The 16,364-nt window shown below is 54.3% G+C and overlaps 4 protein-coding genes across 4 annotated transcripts; 2 read left to right on the forward strand and 2 right to left on the reverse strand.

Annotated features, from left to right (window-relative positions):
* Nucleotides 1-622: 622 nt before the first annotated feature.
* VOLCADRAFT_107576 (uncharacterized protein) lies at nt 623-2,143 on the forward strand. The gene is made up of 4 exons (XM_002957149.1): nt 623-734; nt 822-885; nt 990-1,167; nt 1,311-2,143. The coding sequence occupies exons 1-4, from the start codon at nt 650-652 to the stop codon at nt 1,413-1,415; spliced, it is 432 nt and encodes a 143-aa protein (XP_002957195.1). The 5' UTR covers nt 623-649; the 3' UTR covers nt 1,416-2,143.
* A 1,204-nt stretch (nt 2,144-3,347) lies between these two features.
* On the reverse strand, nt 3,348-3,989 carry VOLCADRAFT_98278 (uncharacterized protein; the record flags this gene model as incomplete). Its single annotated transcript, XM_002957194.1, has 1 exon — nt 3,348-3,989. The coding sequence occupies one exon, from the start codon at nt 3,987-3,989 to the stop codon at nt 3,348-3,350; it is 642 nt and encodes a 213-aa protein (XP_002957240.1).
* Nucleotides 3,990-4,106: 117 nt separating this feature from the next.
* Nucleotides 4,107-8,448, reverse strand: scla1 (succinate-coa ligase alpha chain, succinyl-CoA synthetase mitochondrial precursor). Its single transcript, XM_002957195.1, has 10 exons — nt 8,381-8,448; nt 8,171-8,221; nt 8,000-8,057; nt 7,820-7,909; nt 7,318-7,551; nt 6,469-6,573; nt 6,105-6,167; nt 5,396-5,515; nt 5,149-5,257; nt 4,107-4,861 (listed from the first exon to the last, which is right to left on the reverse strand). The coding sequence occupies exons 2-10, from the start codon at nt 8,197-8,199 to the stop codon at nt 4,683-4,685; spliced, it is 987 nt and encodes a 328-aa protein (XP_002957241.1). The 5' UTR covers nt 8,200-8,221; nt 8,381-8,448; the 3' UTR covers nt 4,107-4,682.
* Nucleotides 8,449-9,023: 575 nt separating this feature from the next.
* Nucleotides 9,024-15,823, forward strand: VOLCADRAFT_77490 (uncharacterized protein). Its single transcript, XM_002957150.1, has 11 exons — nt 9,024-9,077; nt 9,168-9,278; nt 9,464-9,580; nt 10,848-11,114; nt 11,438-11,567; nt 12,428-12,494; nt 12,818-12,923; nt 13,195-13,373; nt 13,669-13,846; nt 13,977-14,144; nt 14,582-15,823. Exons 3-11 carry the CDS (start codon nt 9,467-9,469, stop codon nt 14,822-14,824), a joined length of 1,452 nt encoding a protein of 483 aa, XP_002957196.1. The 5' UTR covers nt 9,024-9,077; nt 9,168-9,278; nt 9,464-9,466; the 3' UTR covers nt 14,825-15,823.
* Nucleotides 15,824-16,364: the final 541 nt, after the last annotated feature.

The following is a 16,364-nucleotide window of genomic DNA, read 5'->3' on the forward strand; positions in this document are numbered from 1 at the left end:
CCCAACTGGCTGAGGTTCCGGGCCCAGGGACCCTCTAAAATGTGTCACGGATTACGCAAACCCACATATCAATGCAAGTGCCCCTTCCACATCTACACGCGGAAAGGTCAGCTAGTAATCGCGGGAAACGAACACAGGTTACGACGTTAACTCCGACGACGGGTCCCCGCCTGCAGTCCTGCTTGCCCATTTTTGCCAAACAGCGTTCACCTTGCCGACCACCCATATGCCTTAGTAGCTGACCCTCCTTAAGCTGCCATGTCCCGTCAGGCAACCGGCCAATCGTATTCGGCCCGCAATGCATTATTGCATTTTGAAGTAGAACCATATCATGGGACGAGGAATGAATACGAAAGGCTTGGAAATGTAATGGTGGCGACCCAAATCCAGTGCGTTGGACCAGTCCGTCAGCAGCCTGTGAAGCCGCATCGTTGGCAGATGCCAATGGAATCACAAATGTTTTTGAGAAGGACTTTGCGTCTTCTGCTGCTACTTGCGACAATAATCACGGAAAGCAGGTACCGTGCTAACAAAGTAGGATAACAACTGTACGGAATGAAGCTGTTGAAGTTCAGTTTGGCCCCCAAAGCGACATTTTGTGGAGTTGCTTTAACGGTGTAGATTAGAAGTGTGTTTACGGGTCAATACGATGTTGCATGCGTCTCCTCGCGCTGCTAGGCCGGCTGCTTGCAGTCGCGCTTCTCGTGGGCGAATGCTTGTCCGCGCAACAGCGGGTAGGAACGGCATCATGAAGGGTCTTTCCAGATATGGCTGTGATCGCGGATAGTAGCGCTTAGCGTTGCGTGTTTTCTTCGCTGCAGAGCCGGTCACTGAGAGCAAGAACCTAGAGATTATGCGCAAGTTTTCAGAACAGTATGCAAAGCGGTGCGTTTTGGAACAGGGGCCGGAGGTTCTGCGGCTGCCGTCCTGCCGTCGCCATTGCGGGGGCGTTTATGGAGCCATCGCTGATTGGCGAGTTCCTTTTGCAGGTCGGGAACTTATTTCTGCGTGGATAAATCTGTTACAGCTGTGGTGATTCAGGGGCTTGCTGAGCACAAAGATACGCTTGGGGCAGCGTTGTGCCCCTGCCGTCACTACGATGACAAGGAAGCCGAGGCGGCCCAGGGTTATTGGAACTGTCCTTGTGTGCCCATGCGCGAGCGCAAGGTAAGATACCCGGGGAGGGGTGAGCCAACTCGCTGTGTAATGTCTTTTGGTTTGCCCCTTCCACAGACAACCTTCCTAGCAACTTGATCTTTATTATCACATTTCAATGCTCTGATTTGTTTATTGCACGCCACTATCTGCAGGAGTGCCACTGCATGTTGTTCTTGACTGAGGACAACGACTTTGCCGGGCGGGATCAGACGATTACAATGGAAGAGATTAAGAGCGGTATCAGCGGCATGCTGTAAATAGCTTTACCAGATATATCAGTCGCCGGCAGAGTGCAGAGGACGGGGCAGGGCTTCACAAGCTATGCGGAGTTGCCTGATTTGCTCCGCGAGCTCGGAGGTTAGCCTTTTCCTTGAGGCCATTTCTTCACTAGCGGTGAGGAGGTGAGACGCCGAATGTTCGAGCGGGCTTACGGAGGTCTGCACGCACCGAGGAGGATGTGACAGCAATTTTAGCCGTCGGCCGCTCCGCAGAACCAAACCCTTCATAACTTTTTTGTTTACCTCGAGGACGTGGAGCGCTTTATTAAAAGCCCTTTGGTGCTGAAGAGTTAGTCGAGAGACGTGCGGTGTTGCTTTGTTTTCATTCGTTGCCATGGTTTATCGTCATGTGCCTTAAGCTCCTAAAGCATATATATGCCAATCGTATCGTGCGGAAGTGTCTTCGCACTCGAGGCGAACGGGTGTTAAAGTAATGTTCGGTTAAGGTACGGTTAGCTAATAAGGTGTTTGTTTTACATGGATCGTGCGGGATGGACGGCGAAGCAAGAAGCTTCTGGAGAGCTTCTCAGATAACAACGCATATCGTGTTCATTGTGGCACATGGATATAGTATTTTGCAAGGGACACGTCCCTGGTGCGGGTTGGAAACCCTTGTGTAAGTTGAATGTCGTGTTGCATTCCTTTGGTGAAGACGTCTGTAGTCTCCTCGACAGAACTCCTACTGTGCTATTGCCTGAAAGTAGATTGCGCGTACTCTTGCCCATTGTCCCCGGGCTTGCCAGCGGGGACATAGTCAGACTGGCTAGGCCATCACAGGTATCTGAACAGACAAAAATCAATTTAGAAATTTCCCTGCATGCAGCAATGCCACTCGAGTAAAACATGATCAATGGCACTCCAGCGGGAAACAGCATACAAATAAGGCGTGGCAGTCAACAGGGAATCCAAACCATGCAGAAACCCCAGCCGTTCGTGGCTGGGTAAACCCCATGAATTGAGCATGTGCACTCGCCATGCATGTGGATATTTCGACTTTGCGCGTATCCACCCATGACGCCATAAACCTTCGATGCATACTGCCTGCTGGGTGAACACCCTTCCTTGAATCGTACGCATAGGGAAGACCGGGGCATACACCAAGTGGTTACCACTTTGCATAAGTTTACCAGGCGCCGTGCGCAGGCCGCATGAGCGGAAAGGAGCACAAGTTGGGTCCTCACAAAGCAGGCATGAGGCGAACACCTCCCTAGGCGTAAATGATTCACACATAAACTTTTACCTGGATCCTACAAGCCGGTGCTGCCATGGCACCTCGTATGCGGTACCAGGCGGCATCATGAGCACGTCGTCATGTCTCCATCCACCTGCCCAACGTCAGGGAGGCTGAATCACAGTGTGCTTGCTCATCTGCTGGGCCACATTCGCGAGGAGCTCTTGGAGTCACCCACAACGCTCTGACTGGATGTTCCGGACCCATGCTGCCGTGTCGCCTCAGCTCCTCCATAATCCATCCATGTGTCAGACAGCTGTTACGTGCATTCCGTTGGATACGGTAATGACTAGCACGTAATTATCACTTGTGACGCGGGGGAGGAACAACCTCTGGCGTATTGTCGTACAGCCACATGTCGTACCCATGCCGTAACCAAGTACATCCCTGATCCGGTTAAATCCGACCAGGCGGACATTTGGCTGCCAAGAACCAACTAGCCGATGCCAAATATAATCTTGTACCGCTTTCGTATCTACTGCTATATCACTCCTTATCCTTCCACGTAACCACAGCCCATACAGCCATGCATGCGACAGGTCCCTGCGCGCTATGCGAAGCAGCGCCTCGCTATACAAGCTGTAAACCATACAACGATTGATGACAAACACGAGCGAGACCAAATACCGAAAGGATAGCTACAGGATACACGAAATAATGTCCCATTCGATTAAGGTCATTCATTTAGCAAGTCCGAAGGCCCGCATAATGTTATTGTTTACTGCTGCTCCCTCCAGCCGGGCCTTCTTGTTGCCCAGTTGCACTGCCTTGGTTTCCGCCGCATTGGACGCCGCTGCTGAGACCATGTTTAACACAGCCGGTAACCCTACTGCCGTCATGCGCTTGTCGCTTCGCACGCAACGCTCAATGTCGTCCAAGCGCACAGTACGCCGCTTGGCGCCAGCCGCAGCGGCAGTCGCCTTGGCACATATTGCCCCCAGGAAGACATCAGCCGCTGTGGAAAGCGCCAGGAGGGCGTCGGCAGAGCATCGCTGAATCTCAGGGTCCAGTCCAACCACGCGCCGAACCCATGCAGAAGGCAAAGCAGCGGCCTTTAAGTCACCCGCGACTTCCTGCTGTTGCTCCCCCGACGGCGAGCCCTGCTGTGCGTCACCTTCTGCGACCTGCTCCTGCTGTTGCTGCTCTTCTGCTCGGGTTTTATAGGCGGCTTTTTCTTCTTCGCTTAGTCCCTTCCATACTTGTCCAAGTTCCTTTGCCACAAGCGTGATGGCGACCTTTTGATGTCCAGCCGCTACAAGCTTCTGTCTTACTGCCTCGCGGTTCTCATTGCAGAAAAGCATGTATGCCGTGGGTGGAGCCATGTTCGCTCGGTATCTAGGCCGCAGATCACGGTAGCTGTCTGCGGCTGTCCGCGGTGACGCAGTTCTTCAACAAGCCCTAATGGCATTTAAGTTAAAGGCTTCCTGTGTTTTGCATTTAGCAGGATAATTATATTTACACAAACCTTGCGTTAACACGAGGAGAGCAATTTGGCGCCACTGCCGTACTTCTTACTTTGCAGCTTTGCTTTCATGCTGTGCTATCATGTATTGCGCGAAGCTACGCATATCCAGGCAACGGCACTTGCAAATTGCTTCTTCAGACTCCTTGTCTGTAATCTCAACAACATCGCCGCGCCTGTCTGTAACATCCCCCGACATGTCCTGGCGCTTGCACGCACATCCAGTTTGGGGCCAACATCTCCGTGCTTCAACATGCAACGTGGGAAAGAGGATGCCGTTCAAACAGCTTTGTGCACAACCCGGCCCGATGTCAGCCTAACCTACGACACTTACAAGCCGCAGTATCGCCATCCGCTCGTCAGGCACACAACAGCGACTTAGTTCCTTCGCCGTCTCAAGCCTCTTCGTGCCTCTCCACAAGGAGTGTGCAACAATAACGTACGTCTCAACCCCACACGCCTTGTGGCAATCGGCAGTGCCCTCACTTGATTTCACGCCCCTATAGCAGGCCTCTCCCCCTTCCTCGTGCCGCCTGCTGTTGCTGTTGCCGCTTCAGGCCAGTCCCCGCTCCCGCATTACACGCATCATGGTGGAACCCATTTGTGCGGGCGACCGGGTCACTGTGACGCCAGCGGACTCCAGCGCCTCGATTTTGTCCGAGGCGCGGCCCTTGCCGCCAGAGATGATAGCACCCGCGTGGCCCATGCGCCGTCCCGGGGGCGCAGTCAGGCCTGCAGGGGTGATGACAAAGCATGCACACACGAACGGCGATATCGGGCTAGACGTGACCAAGACACACATCATGCATGATCAGAAAAAATGGGTACCCAACTTGCGACGACAAGTAGGTCCGAGTTCGTGTGAAACGCTAGAAACGGCAAATCGCCAGCCACATCACCCGCACGCCGGTCCAAAGGACGTCTAGCCCAGCAACTGCCATGACTTCAGGTCCGGCCTGGCGTTGGCCTGCGCAGCCACCTGCTGGCGTTCCTGCACCTCGGAAAGGAGGACACCCCACCTGCGATGAAGGATACAACGGGCTTTTGCGTCCCAGATGCCTTGATGAACTCCGCTGCCTCCTCCTCAGCTGTCCCGCCAATCTCACCAATCATGATGATCCCCTCGGTCTGCGCGGCGGCATGGAATGACTAGGTTAGCAAGTAGAGATGTAACAGGAGCTGTAATTCACGTTCCTTTCACGTTCCTTACACTCCCAGCCATGTTTACTACATCCCCATACGGCATCATCGGCACGGAACCAGCACCTGGGGGTCCTTGACGAAGCGCTCCAAGCAATCCACGAAGTTGGTGCCATTGAAGGGGTCGCCGCCGATGCCCACCACCGTGGACTGACCCAGGCCCTGATTAGTGGTTTGGAACACCGCCTGCAAGACAACAGTGGGGGAATTTCAGCACTGCGGAAAAGACTGACGCGAACTTGAAGAGGCATGGGAAAAGGAATGTCACATGTCTACGCATAAAATATCTATATTTAAACCAGCGATGTCAGCATGGTGTCGCGGGGCGCACAGGGGCCAGCGCAGCGGCCATATCCCTACGCAGGAGAAGGATTGTGATTGTTTCAAAGCCATGGTGACTGCACCTGCACTAGGGCAGAGAGCGCCATCCATCTAAGGCAAATGAGCGTACAGACTTTTATCACATAATCTAACAACCATCGTCTGAGGTCCAGCCAGCATTCGAATGAATGTCCTTTTACGCATTTCACGGCCTGTGGCGGCAACTTATTTCTCGTCCGATGTACGCAACGGGGAAGGCCAAACCAGCTGTGCAAGTCAACGGTTTGACCGGATAATGCCGCCGGAAAAATGCAGTTGCGACTTGTAAAGCCGGTGGCCAATCAGCCGCTGTCAGCTCAGACAACAATCACTAACGGCAGTAAAGCCCTGAACGGCTCATCCAGACAGGCCGGCCCAAATCTTCAAGGGGCAAGCAGTGCCCGATGCGTCGTACCTCGTACGTGAGAGTTCCGGATCGACTGACGATTCCGATCTTCCCCGGCGTGTGGATATAGCCCTTTGCGCGAGCAGCAGGAGAGGGAAGGTTTTTTTGAGTACATCAACGCGCATCATGGAATCACTTTGGAATGCGATATGCGATTGGGATTTTGCCAGGTGAAGTCTTGAGGACATCACCTATAGGGAAGTACGAAGGGCGACAGACTTCCACTTATCCACTAAGCCGCATCCTAGGCCCAGCTAGGCCCCCGGCTAAGCAGGTCCGCTTCTTGGCGCAGTGGGCTTGCCTTCGCCCGCGCATCGAATGACTCGAGTGGTACGCATCTGCATCTGATCTCAACAAGGCGCATCATACTCACCGGCATAATCCCAATTTTGCACTCGCCGGGCTTGATAATGCCCGGGCAGTTGGGCCCTATGAGCCGGGTCTTGCTCTGCTCCTGCAGCGTCTTCTTCACCTTGACCTGCAAAACGTGATACAAGAGGAACAGCCTACATTGTGTATGCCCTTGATAAGAAGCGGAATGCCGGAAGCGAGAAGTCTTTACGAAGCGGTGTGTACATCGGAGCCGGGCAAAGAGGATACACGCAGAGCTCTATACCCTGGGACCTAATTATGCTTGCTTTGTCGCAGGTTCTGTTTTACCCTCCAGTAACTTTGGTTGACCATAACACTGGACCGTTCCTTGGTGATTTCCGGGAGAGCACGGGACAGTAGGGGCCCCTGGGCATCCCCGGCTTGAGAACTACCTCGATGATTTTTGGGGCCCATGTATGCATGATGTACAGCGACCCATTGCCATCCGTAAACCAGGACGGATGCGGCGCAGGCATAGAATTTGTAATTCCGTTAGGTGATAAGTTTTTTGATATCTTTCTAGAGGCCTCGTGAGTGCGGTCCCGTGTATTGCTATTCAAAGCTGCCCTGTGCTGTCAACCGGCATGCCACGCAGACGGGGTGTCCGCGACAGCTGCTACTGCTCTGGGCGGAACTACTGGGCTGGTACTGCTAGGGCGGGCAACGTACTCTTCAGCACCGGAGCAGCCCTGCTGGCCAAGATACTGCTTCGGCGGCGGCGGCGGCAGCGGAGGTAGCCAGTGGCAATGGATGCGTCAGGCGCCCACAGGCCAACGCCTTCGGCCCTTTGGGCCAGACCTGTCATCCCAAACAACCCACTGTATCCCGCAGCTATGCCCGTCGGTCTCACCATGTCGTGTTGCGGGATACCCTCCGTGATGCATACCACAAGGTCCAGCTCCGCTTCCACTGCTTCCAGGATGGCGCGCGCCGCAAAGGGCGGCGGCACGTAGATGACGCTAGCGTGGCAGCCCGTGGCGGACTTGGCCTCCTTGACGGAGTTGAACACGGGGAGGCCCAAGTGAGTGCTGCCACCCTTCTTGGGCGTCACGCCACCCACCATCTGGGTGCCATACGCGATAGCCTAGCGGCGAAATGGAGGTGGCAGGCGGGACGTGTTTTTTCGTGAGGATGGATTGACGCGAAGGGAGAGGCGCGAAACTGTTTGTACAGAAACCCGGTCGTTGGGTATGTTCCCCATGTGTCCACCCTGAGCTGCGAAAAAACGCGTGCAGCACTGTTGCGGCTCTTCGCCATAAACTCCAATGGTCTTGTCGTTGTCCCATGTACCAGGCACTGTCAAATTGGAATGAACTGAGTGGGGCCGTTGACATGGCAATCTGGGAGCTTACCTGTTCGGTGTGGAAGGTGCCGTTCTTGCCGGTGATACCCTGGCAGATAACCTTAGTGTTCTTATCGACAAATACAGCAGGATTATACGCCTACGTAGGGAACCAAAAACAAACTGTGAAATTGTACCGACCCGGCGCAGTGGCCATGTGCGAAATGGCGCCATAAAGAGAAGTTCTTACCGCCTGTGATGCAAACCCACGTACAAGGCCCGCATAAGCTCCCTCCGACTTTGCAGTCCTGGACGCGGGCATACAATGGTGCGTCGAGTTTCGACTGAATCCGACCAAGACTTACGATACCCTCCAGCGCTATATGGACAAATGCACACTGACGCCGCCCAGCGTACATACCCGGCTGCATTAAGGAACAAGCGCCACATCTCTCGTGATTAATCGACCAACCTAAACAATTTGCTCGAATGTGTCGGAGATTACTGCAGCCGAGCTAATGAGCTGCCTAAATGTCCACGTTTGTTGCAACGCGCTAAAAATGTACGATGTGCAATGATGCTAAGCAGCCAGCGATGGGTGTTCCAACGATGACAGCGCCCTCGACCTTACCGGCCTACAATTGCAAGTCCGCACCCAGAACAGAGTGAACCCTGCTACTTCAATAATAGGATGGCATGCATGCCTGCCAAGCAATGAATTCGGACAGTCACGGCCACACACCAAAAGCAGAGTGTTGCGCTGTACAGCAGTCATGTGCCAATTGGCAATTGCGCGCACAGTCGTGAAGGCCATTACGGGCTGTAATGCCTTGTAGTACCTCTTTGTTGCCTCGTGTGGTTGCCGGGGCCACGTTCATGATTAATATGCACTTGTTCCGCGCTCCACAAACTATTAGTATTAGGACAAGGCCCCAGCTTTGCTCTCTAGCCCCTATTATTCGTGGCAGCGGAGCAAATAGCTTCTTGAAGCATTACCCGGCGCGCTGTCTGGCAACCACACAAACTATGGAGGCGGATTCCACTACTAGTGTGGCTGCGGAGGTGGAGTCGCTCCGGGCACAAATTGCGCAACTTGAGGTAAAGTGTTATTGTCCGATCTCAGAGCTATGTTTGATTGGGCTTACCATGTTGGTGGTGTGACATGGCTGGCCGTCTCGTGATCATCCACAGCCGCCTACTTGCATGCCTTGTAGGCCACCCTCAAGGTGAAGGAGAAGGAGCTGGATACGGTGTATCCATACTCGCGCAGCTACAATAAGACTTCTATAGCTACTATATTGGGTTCGGAAGATGGCGGTAAAAAGCTGGTGAGTAGCAACCTCCCGCGTGTATGGGCAGCGCCGTGCAGCCATGCTGGGGGCTCCCTGCATACGCATAACCGACCTCTATCCTTGCAGATTGGTCAATCTCTACGCGTTGGTGGCTGGGTGAAGACCGGCCGCGAGGCCGGCGCCGGTGCCTTCTGCTTCCTTGAACTCAACGACGGCTCCTTGTTTGAGAGCCTGCAGGTGGGGGCCCCCCACCTAAGCCCTATATGCCCCTTATGTGATCCGAGCCCTGCTACTTCCCCCAGCGTATATCGCTTACAAAATTAATACCGCCTGGCACAGCCTTGTTGCCGCTTCAGCTAGTAGGTTCACTCCTTTCCCTTTTTAAATGCTCGTCAGTATTTAAACCTGAACACGTCACTCAGGTGATGGTGCCCAAGGACGTCGGCGAGGAGGTGGGAGGCCTAAAGACGCTGACCGCCACGGGCACCAGCGTGCTGGTGGAGGGCCGCCTAGAGGCCACTCCAGAGGGGACCAAGCAGGTAGGTTTGCCATGGTGCTGTTGTTGGGCGGAGTGTTTGGTTGCGTGAGAGCGAAAAGAAAGCGGGCATGGGTTGAGTGCACTATGGAAAGGGGCACGCGAAGGACGAGAATACATCTGAGGATGGGGTGATGACGGCGGGAGAGGGCCAAGGAACGGAAAACAATTGAATTGCCGGGGAGTCTCAACCAATAGCTTTCAGGTAGTATGGTTCTCCAGTACTGGAGCAAATGATGAAATGGGCCAAGATGCAGGACTCTCCCTGTAGGCTGCTTGTCCAGCTTGCAGCGTTGACAGTGCGCCCAGTCATCCAACGGCATCATGCAGCTCGGTTGCAACGGCGGCAATCTTTGCTCAGCTTGAGAGGGCATGTTTTGCCGGGGCTGAAGAGCACGGATGTGGGTTGGCTCCTTGGACAGCTGTCGAAGGGTCGCTGCCGTCCTTGCTGCAGCTTGCCGTGGACTTAAGGCGAGGCGGTGCTCTCGCTGTTGGAAGTCTTCCCTGGACACTTACGAACATCTACCTTCTCAGCACTGTACGCAGTGTTCTTGAGCTTTGAAAAACTCAACTTATTCATGGAGGCCGCAGGTGGCATGGCTATGTTGCATGTTGCTCAGTAAGGTGTTTCCTCGTGCAAAGGCCTAAATGACCCGGACAGCAGTCCCATGGCGGTACGACATCCAGATCAATAGCGTAACTTCCTGGCGCTCCGGACTGCGTTTCGCGAGTTGCCGCTGGGGTTGGTTCTCTGTCAAGGACGCGCCACCAGTTGGTCGCTGCGGATTGTGCTTTCCAACAATCGATTGGACCCGCTAAGTGCAGTGATCAGGGACTGGACTGCCGGGGACCGTTGGGAGCTTGGCTCAGCACTTCACAGACTAGTCACCACCATAGGTGCCATGAGTGGGCCGTCCCAGAGTGGAGTACTCAGAATGCTTTCTGCATCTTACTCAGTGGAGCAAAGGGTGGAGAGCCAGATAGGCCTGTGCCGCAGGTGTTACCATTACTCAGCTTGTTCAGCGCCAGGCAAGGTGGATGCCGGTGCCTGGTTTCCACATCGTCTCGTCGCGTACATCTATTCGCGTAGATTTACTCGGGCCGTGGAGGACGGGGAAGACGCAAACACCACGCCCGCCCTCGCTTTGTTTCACCCACTTCAGGATTACTAGCGCCCTCATCACAACTTGGCATGCTGTTGCAATCAATCCTGACCATCTGTGCAACTGGTCCATTGTCCCATGTCACTGTGATTCCGTTTCCGGTTTCAGGCGGTTGAACTCAAGGCAACCAAGATTCTGCACGTTGGTCCCTGCGACGCCGCAACGTACCCCATCGCCAAGAAGAAGACCTCGTACGAGTTCTTGCGCGAGAAGATGCACCTGCGGCCGCGTGCGAACACCATTGGGGCCGTGGCGCGCATCCGCAATGCGCTGGCCTTTGCCACGCACAGATTCTTCCAGGAGAATGGCTTCTTGTACGTGCATACTCCCATCATCACCGCAAGCGACTGCGAGGGTGCAGGCGAGATGTTCCAGGTGTGGTGATGGGGGGAGCACTGAAGTGGTGAATACACATGCTTTCATGATGTGAGGACTGGGGAGGGGGAGGATTGCGCAACGACGTGGGCGAAAAACTTGCAAGGCGATTTCACCTACCTGCAGCATGCTGTCCCAGGTGCCGAACCTCCATGCATAGTTGCTAGTATTAAGTAGCTAGGACTGTCTTAGTTTTGTGTGCAGCAGGGCTCGCTTCCAAGTATTTCAAGTTTTAAGTAAGTCAGGTTTCTCAATTGTCCGCTGCCCGCTTACCGACGGACGCTTTTTCAGTCCTGTGCCTCTTTGCGTCTGCCAATATGCAGGTTACGACGTTGCTTGGCAAGATGAAGGAATATGCGGACGTTCCCACCGTGAGCCTCGAGCAGCTGGAGGCGCTGAAGGCGGAGCTGGCAGCGCAGGGCGAGGCTGTCAAGGCGGCGAAAGCGGTGAGGCGTCTGACGGTTGCCCTTGTAATTATCGACAGGGGCAAGAACTCAGCCCAGTGCAAACGAATGTAAAGGAGGGGGAGAAATCAAACTTAAAAATATGACTGCGAAGGCGCGCACGCAGCAGCTGCCCATGCCGCTTCTGGCTGCTTGGCTTGCTTCAGTTCCTGAGGACTGGGTAGGGGGCAAATACTTCTGTGGCGAGCAGGAAGGGGAGAGACACGAGATTGTTTGGAGGTGTGGAGATATCAGGGAATGAACATGCTGCGGTATGCTTGGGGCTTGTCTCGTACCGCCAAGTGCAACATCAGCTATGTCACGGCTACGGTGGCTACGGAGCACATCGTGCCAGCAGGTGTATTGGTGTGCTCCAGAACTTCAACCAGTTGCGCCGATGGTCGTTAGTAAATTGCTGATATTAGGGGAGGGACGAATGAGGGAACACAGCCTGTACCGGGACAAGGGTAGCAATCTGACAGGAGAACAGGGCTGCACGTACACGGCACCATTCATTGCATTGCGATCCTTAAACAACAAATTAACGTGGCAAGTTTTTCAACAGCAGTTTCTTCCAAACTAGAGGGTTACCAGATGTATCAACGCCTTTCTCCAACAGGCCGTGAGGGCATTGCGTGGTCCTCTTGGTTTTGCGTGGAGCCTTTGCGCGGTTTCATCACTTAACCGTCTGCCTCATTTCTTGCGTCTTCCACCCACCTTTGGCGTTCCTACGTCTTCTCCACATCTTCAAAGGACGGGTTTCCTGGCATCTTTCCCTTCGCTTAATGATTTCTTTATCGGCGTGCTTGTCCTGAAATTCCACCTGCCATCAGGCTGCGGCTGCCAACAAGGAGGACAAGGAGCTGGCAGCTGCCTCCAAGGCGGAAGTGGACAAGCTGCTCAAGTTGAAGGAGGAGTTCGCAAAGGCCGAGGAGAGGTGAGAGGGACAGGGAATACACGAAGTAATTTGCGGGCGAATGGGAACCAATGGTATAGGGTGGATTGGGCTATGGGGCGGGATTTTTGGCGGATGTAAATGCAAAGAACAAACTGCCGTTGCCCAAAGCACCGACTGTCGAAGTCTGTTGTGAGCGAGTCTACAGAGGTGGGGAAAGCGGCTAGAGTGGCTTACCCGGCGCGGCTTAATGCTGGGGGCTTTCTTGCGGCGGCTTGCAATAAGAAATGCCTCTTCGGAGGCCCTTTTATTCTCCGCCTAAAGGGTGCCGAGCCATTAAGCGCTAAACCTCCCCCTCTCTGCAGCTCCCGCATTGTGGGGGGCATCAAACGTCTACCTGACGGCACCCCTGACTACAAGGACGACTTCTTCTCCAAGCCAGCGTACCTGACCGTCTCAGGGCAGCTGCAGGTGGGTGTCGGGGTGCTGATGCGCGCCCAGGGGCGGTCACTGGACTTGAGCTCGTTGTGCCGCTGTCGCGGCCGTTGTCCCTGCAAGCAAATAGATGGCGTGACACTTGCATTTGGCTTCGTGTATTGTTATGGATGAATGCGATATGTTACATCAAGGTGTGGCGGGTCGTGTGACGTAGTGGTACGGGGGCTAGGGAACAAAGTGGTGTCCTGACCGGCGCACCTAGCTTTCGCTTCGTACTCTTTACCCGCGCCCTTGGCAACCTCAGGGTGAGTTTTACGCGTGCGCGCTGTCCAACATCTACACCTTCGGGCCCACTTTCCGCGCCGAGTATTCGTTCACCGCCCGCCATCTTGCGGAGTTCTGGATGATTGAGCCTGAGATGGCGTTTTGCGACCTCAAGGATGACATGCAGTGTGCCGAGGACTACGTGCGCTACTGCTGCAAGTGAGCGACGGGGCCAAGGGTCTGACGCACGTGGAGCGTCTGGGGTAGAATGGTGGGGGAGGAAGACGGCGAGCTGGCAGGGCCTTCTCTCCTGGTGCCGAGGATCACCCCTTCACCCATCGCTGGTGTATTGCGTCACGCTCCTCATCCCTTACCACACTTCCCCCGCCTCGCTCTTTCAGCATGTTGCCACTTTATTAGGGTCCTTGTGCATTCTGCTTTGTTTGTGGGTGGTGGTGTTTTCCTTGCATGCTCTGCATTTGAAGCCCGCCCGCTACACATGTTTCTCCGTCAGGTACTTGCTTGACAACTGTCAGACGGATCTGGAGTTCATCAACAAGATGGTGGATAACACCGCCATCGCCCGCCTGCAGCAGGTGGCCCACACGCCCTTCAAGCGTGTGTCGTACACGGAAGCTATTGACCTGCTGAAGGACGTGGTGGCGCGGGGCGTCAAGAAGTTCGAGTACAACGTGCGTCTTGAGTTGGATGGGGGGGGAAAGGAAGGGGGAAGGGGGACTGGAGGGGATTGCGGGGCCCTGAGCGTGTTGGTTTCCCTCCCGAGTCTGCTAATTACGGTTTCCGTTGCTCATGGTGCGCCAGGTGGAGTGGGGCATCGACCTGCAGACGGAGCACGAGCGCTACCTGACGGAGGAGATCTTTAAGCAACCAGTCATCGTGTATAACTACCCCAAGGAAATCAAAGCCTTCTACATGCGCCTGAACGAGGACGGAAAGACTGTGGCAGCCATGGACGTGCTGGTGCCCAAGGTACGGGGTGGGGTATTAGGTGACCGGGGTGAAAAGAGAAAATTGTTAGTGTCTGCATGCATACATATGCTGTGCTTCTTTAATCTCTTTAAAGAACAGGAACAAACATTCGTTGGACGCGTGTTATGGACAAACAGCAGTGCAAGCATACCGCAAAGAATCGTTTGAGCCATGTATGTACGATGGCACATGCACGCATGGACGTGAACATGCTATCTTATACCTATATGTATGTTGGTAGTCGAGGGTGTGAAAACCCCATGCCTGAGATTTTGCCCGTTGTGAGCTGGGGTTCAACGGCTTTCCTTTCCTATTACCTGCCTATTACCTGTCATGGAGAACCTGATCACGCTCAGCCAGTCAATACCCACCCACTCCACCACATACCTGTTTAACTCATCCATTTTACACGGACATCTACCGATCTGGCCCATCAGGTGGGTGAGCTGATTGGCGGCTCCCAGCGCGAGGACCGATTGGACGTGTTGGAGAAGCGTATCGAAGAGGGCGGCATGGACATCGCTGCGTACGAGGGTTACCTCGACCTGCGCCGCTACGGCACCGTGCCCCATTCGGGTTTCGGGCTAGGCTTCGAGCGCCTTATCCTGTTTGCCACCGGGCTGGACAACATCCGCGAGGTCATCCCGTTCCCGCGCTGGCCAGGAAATGCCGCCTACTAAGCGGTCTTTGAATGCAATGCGATGCGGGTTTGTCAGAGTAACTTGCGTGGACTTGGTGCCTGGTGCGATGTAGTCGTGTGATGTAGCCTCGCTGCTGGAAGTGACGCAGGTTTGTGTTCTGCAGTGGCTGCAGCTGCGGCGTGATGTGGCGCTCTAATATTGAGAGGTATGACCACGGCCATGACCGTTAGCTTGGACTAAGTGCCAGGCACCAATGGACACCGGTTCAGCTATGCTTTCGGTGCTTGACGGCTTGTGTGGGGTTGGTCGGGCTTTAATGCGTGTGATGGGTTCAACACAGAAGCAGGGAAACCAGTGCGGCAATGGTAATGCGGCAGGTCCTGTGCCGACTCTTGGCGAGGAGTCGAGACATGAAGTCCTCCGGGTCAGTTCTTCGGGTTATACAAAAGCCCCCGCGTTAGCAGGTCCCGAATTGGCTCTTGTGGAGGTAGTATTGCTTGTGCTTCTGATCGCGTGTCGAGGGAAAATAGTACGGAGAGGGCGTAAGTTGTGAAGGGTCCGGGCGCTATGCATAAGGTCGAGGACTGGGACTGCAGGGAATGCGGGCATCTGCTAAGGTTTGTCTGGATGGCGGGATTCTGTGCGATTGTTGCTGGTGGCACTTTCACAGAAAGTCAGATAACCGTGCGCACAGACATTCTGTTATGCTGGGGGTGGGTGTTTTTGCATAAGATATCGTGGCTAAACTGGTGTGCGCGCAGCGGCATGGGCATGGAGGTCAGGGGCTTGAGGTACCTTAGCAGCGCCGACGTGGAATGCGTACGGACTTTTCGGGAGGAAGCGCACCACGTTTTGTGCGCTGTACCTATTAAGGTAATAGGGTACGTGTGCAAGGTTGGAGGGTCTAGGTCTTTGGTCACAAGGTGTACTCTACACGGCATGTTGCCGTTAGCTTATTAATCCTGTATCACCACGTCACAATCGTGATGCTAATTTTTTGGTTCAACACACGGCATATACATGTAACGCGTACATATGTTATGAGACTGGGACGCATTGACGAAGGAATGCCATGCGAGCACGGAATGTATGCGCTCCTCCTTACGGCTGCCATTCAAGTCGCTATGCATAAGCAGCAATGGGGAGGCGAGCGGGCTAACTCTCTGATTGGGAACCGCGCATACAACGTGATATGGCATCTCCATGCAAGTGATACCAACGTGACTAGCAAGGCAACATCCACACAGTTTACACATATACACTAGTATAGCAGGGACGCATTGTTGCCGCTTGCAGGCATTGCAAGCCCAGGTGTGGACATAAAAGTCCATTCCTTTACGCAGACCTGGCTCTTGATCCTACACATCACCCCTAAACCAGCGGATAGCATGACGGCTTCGGGATGTCCAAATGCCTGCCACACCGTGATACCCAGCTGCACTCACCCCTGGTCATGAATTACATCACAGCCTGCAACCTGAAAATCCTTCCTATCCAGAACCGCATAGTAGGCGCGTTTGGTTCATATCATTGCTGGCCCCTTACAGCTACGCAGACACCAACCTCACGGGCATCCAGC

This window comes from Volvox carteri (assembly GCF_000143455.1).
Source record: "Volvox carteri f. nagariensis unplaced genomic scaffold VOLCAscaffold_70, whole genome shotgun sequence".
Lineage (NCBI taxonomy): Eukaryota > Viridiplantae > Chlorophyta > Chlorophyceae > Chlamydomonadales > Volvocaceae > Volvox > Volvox carteri.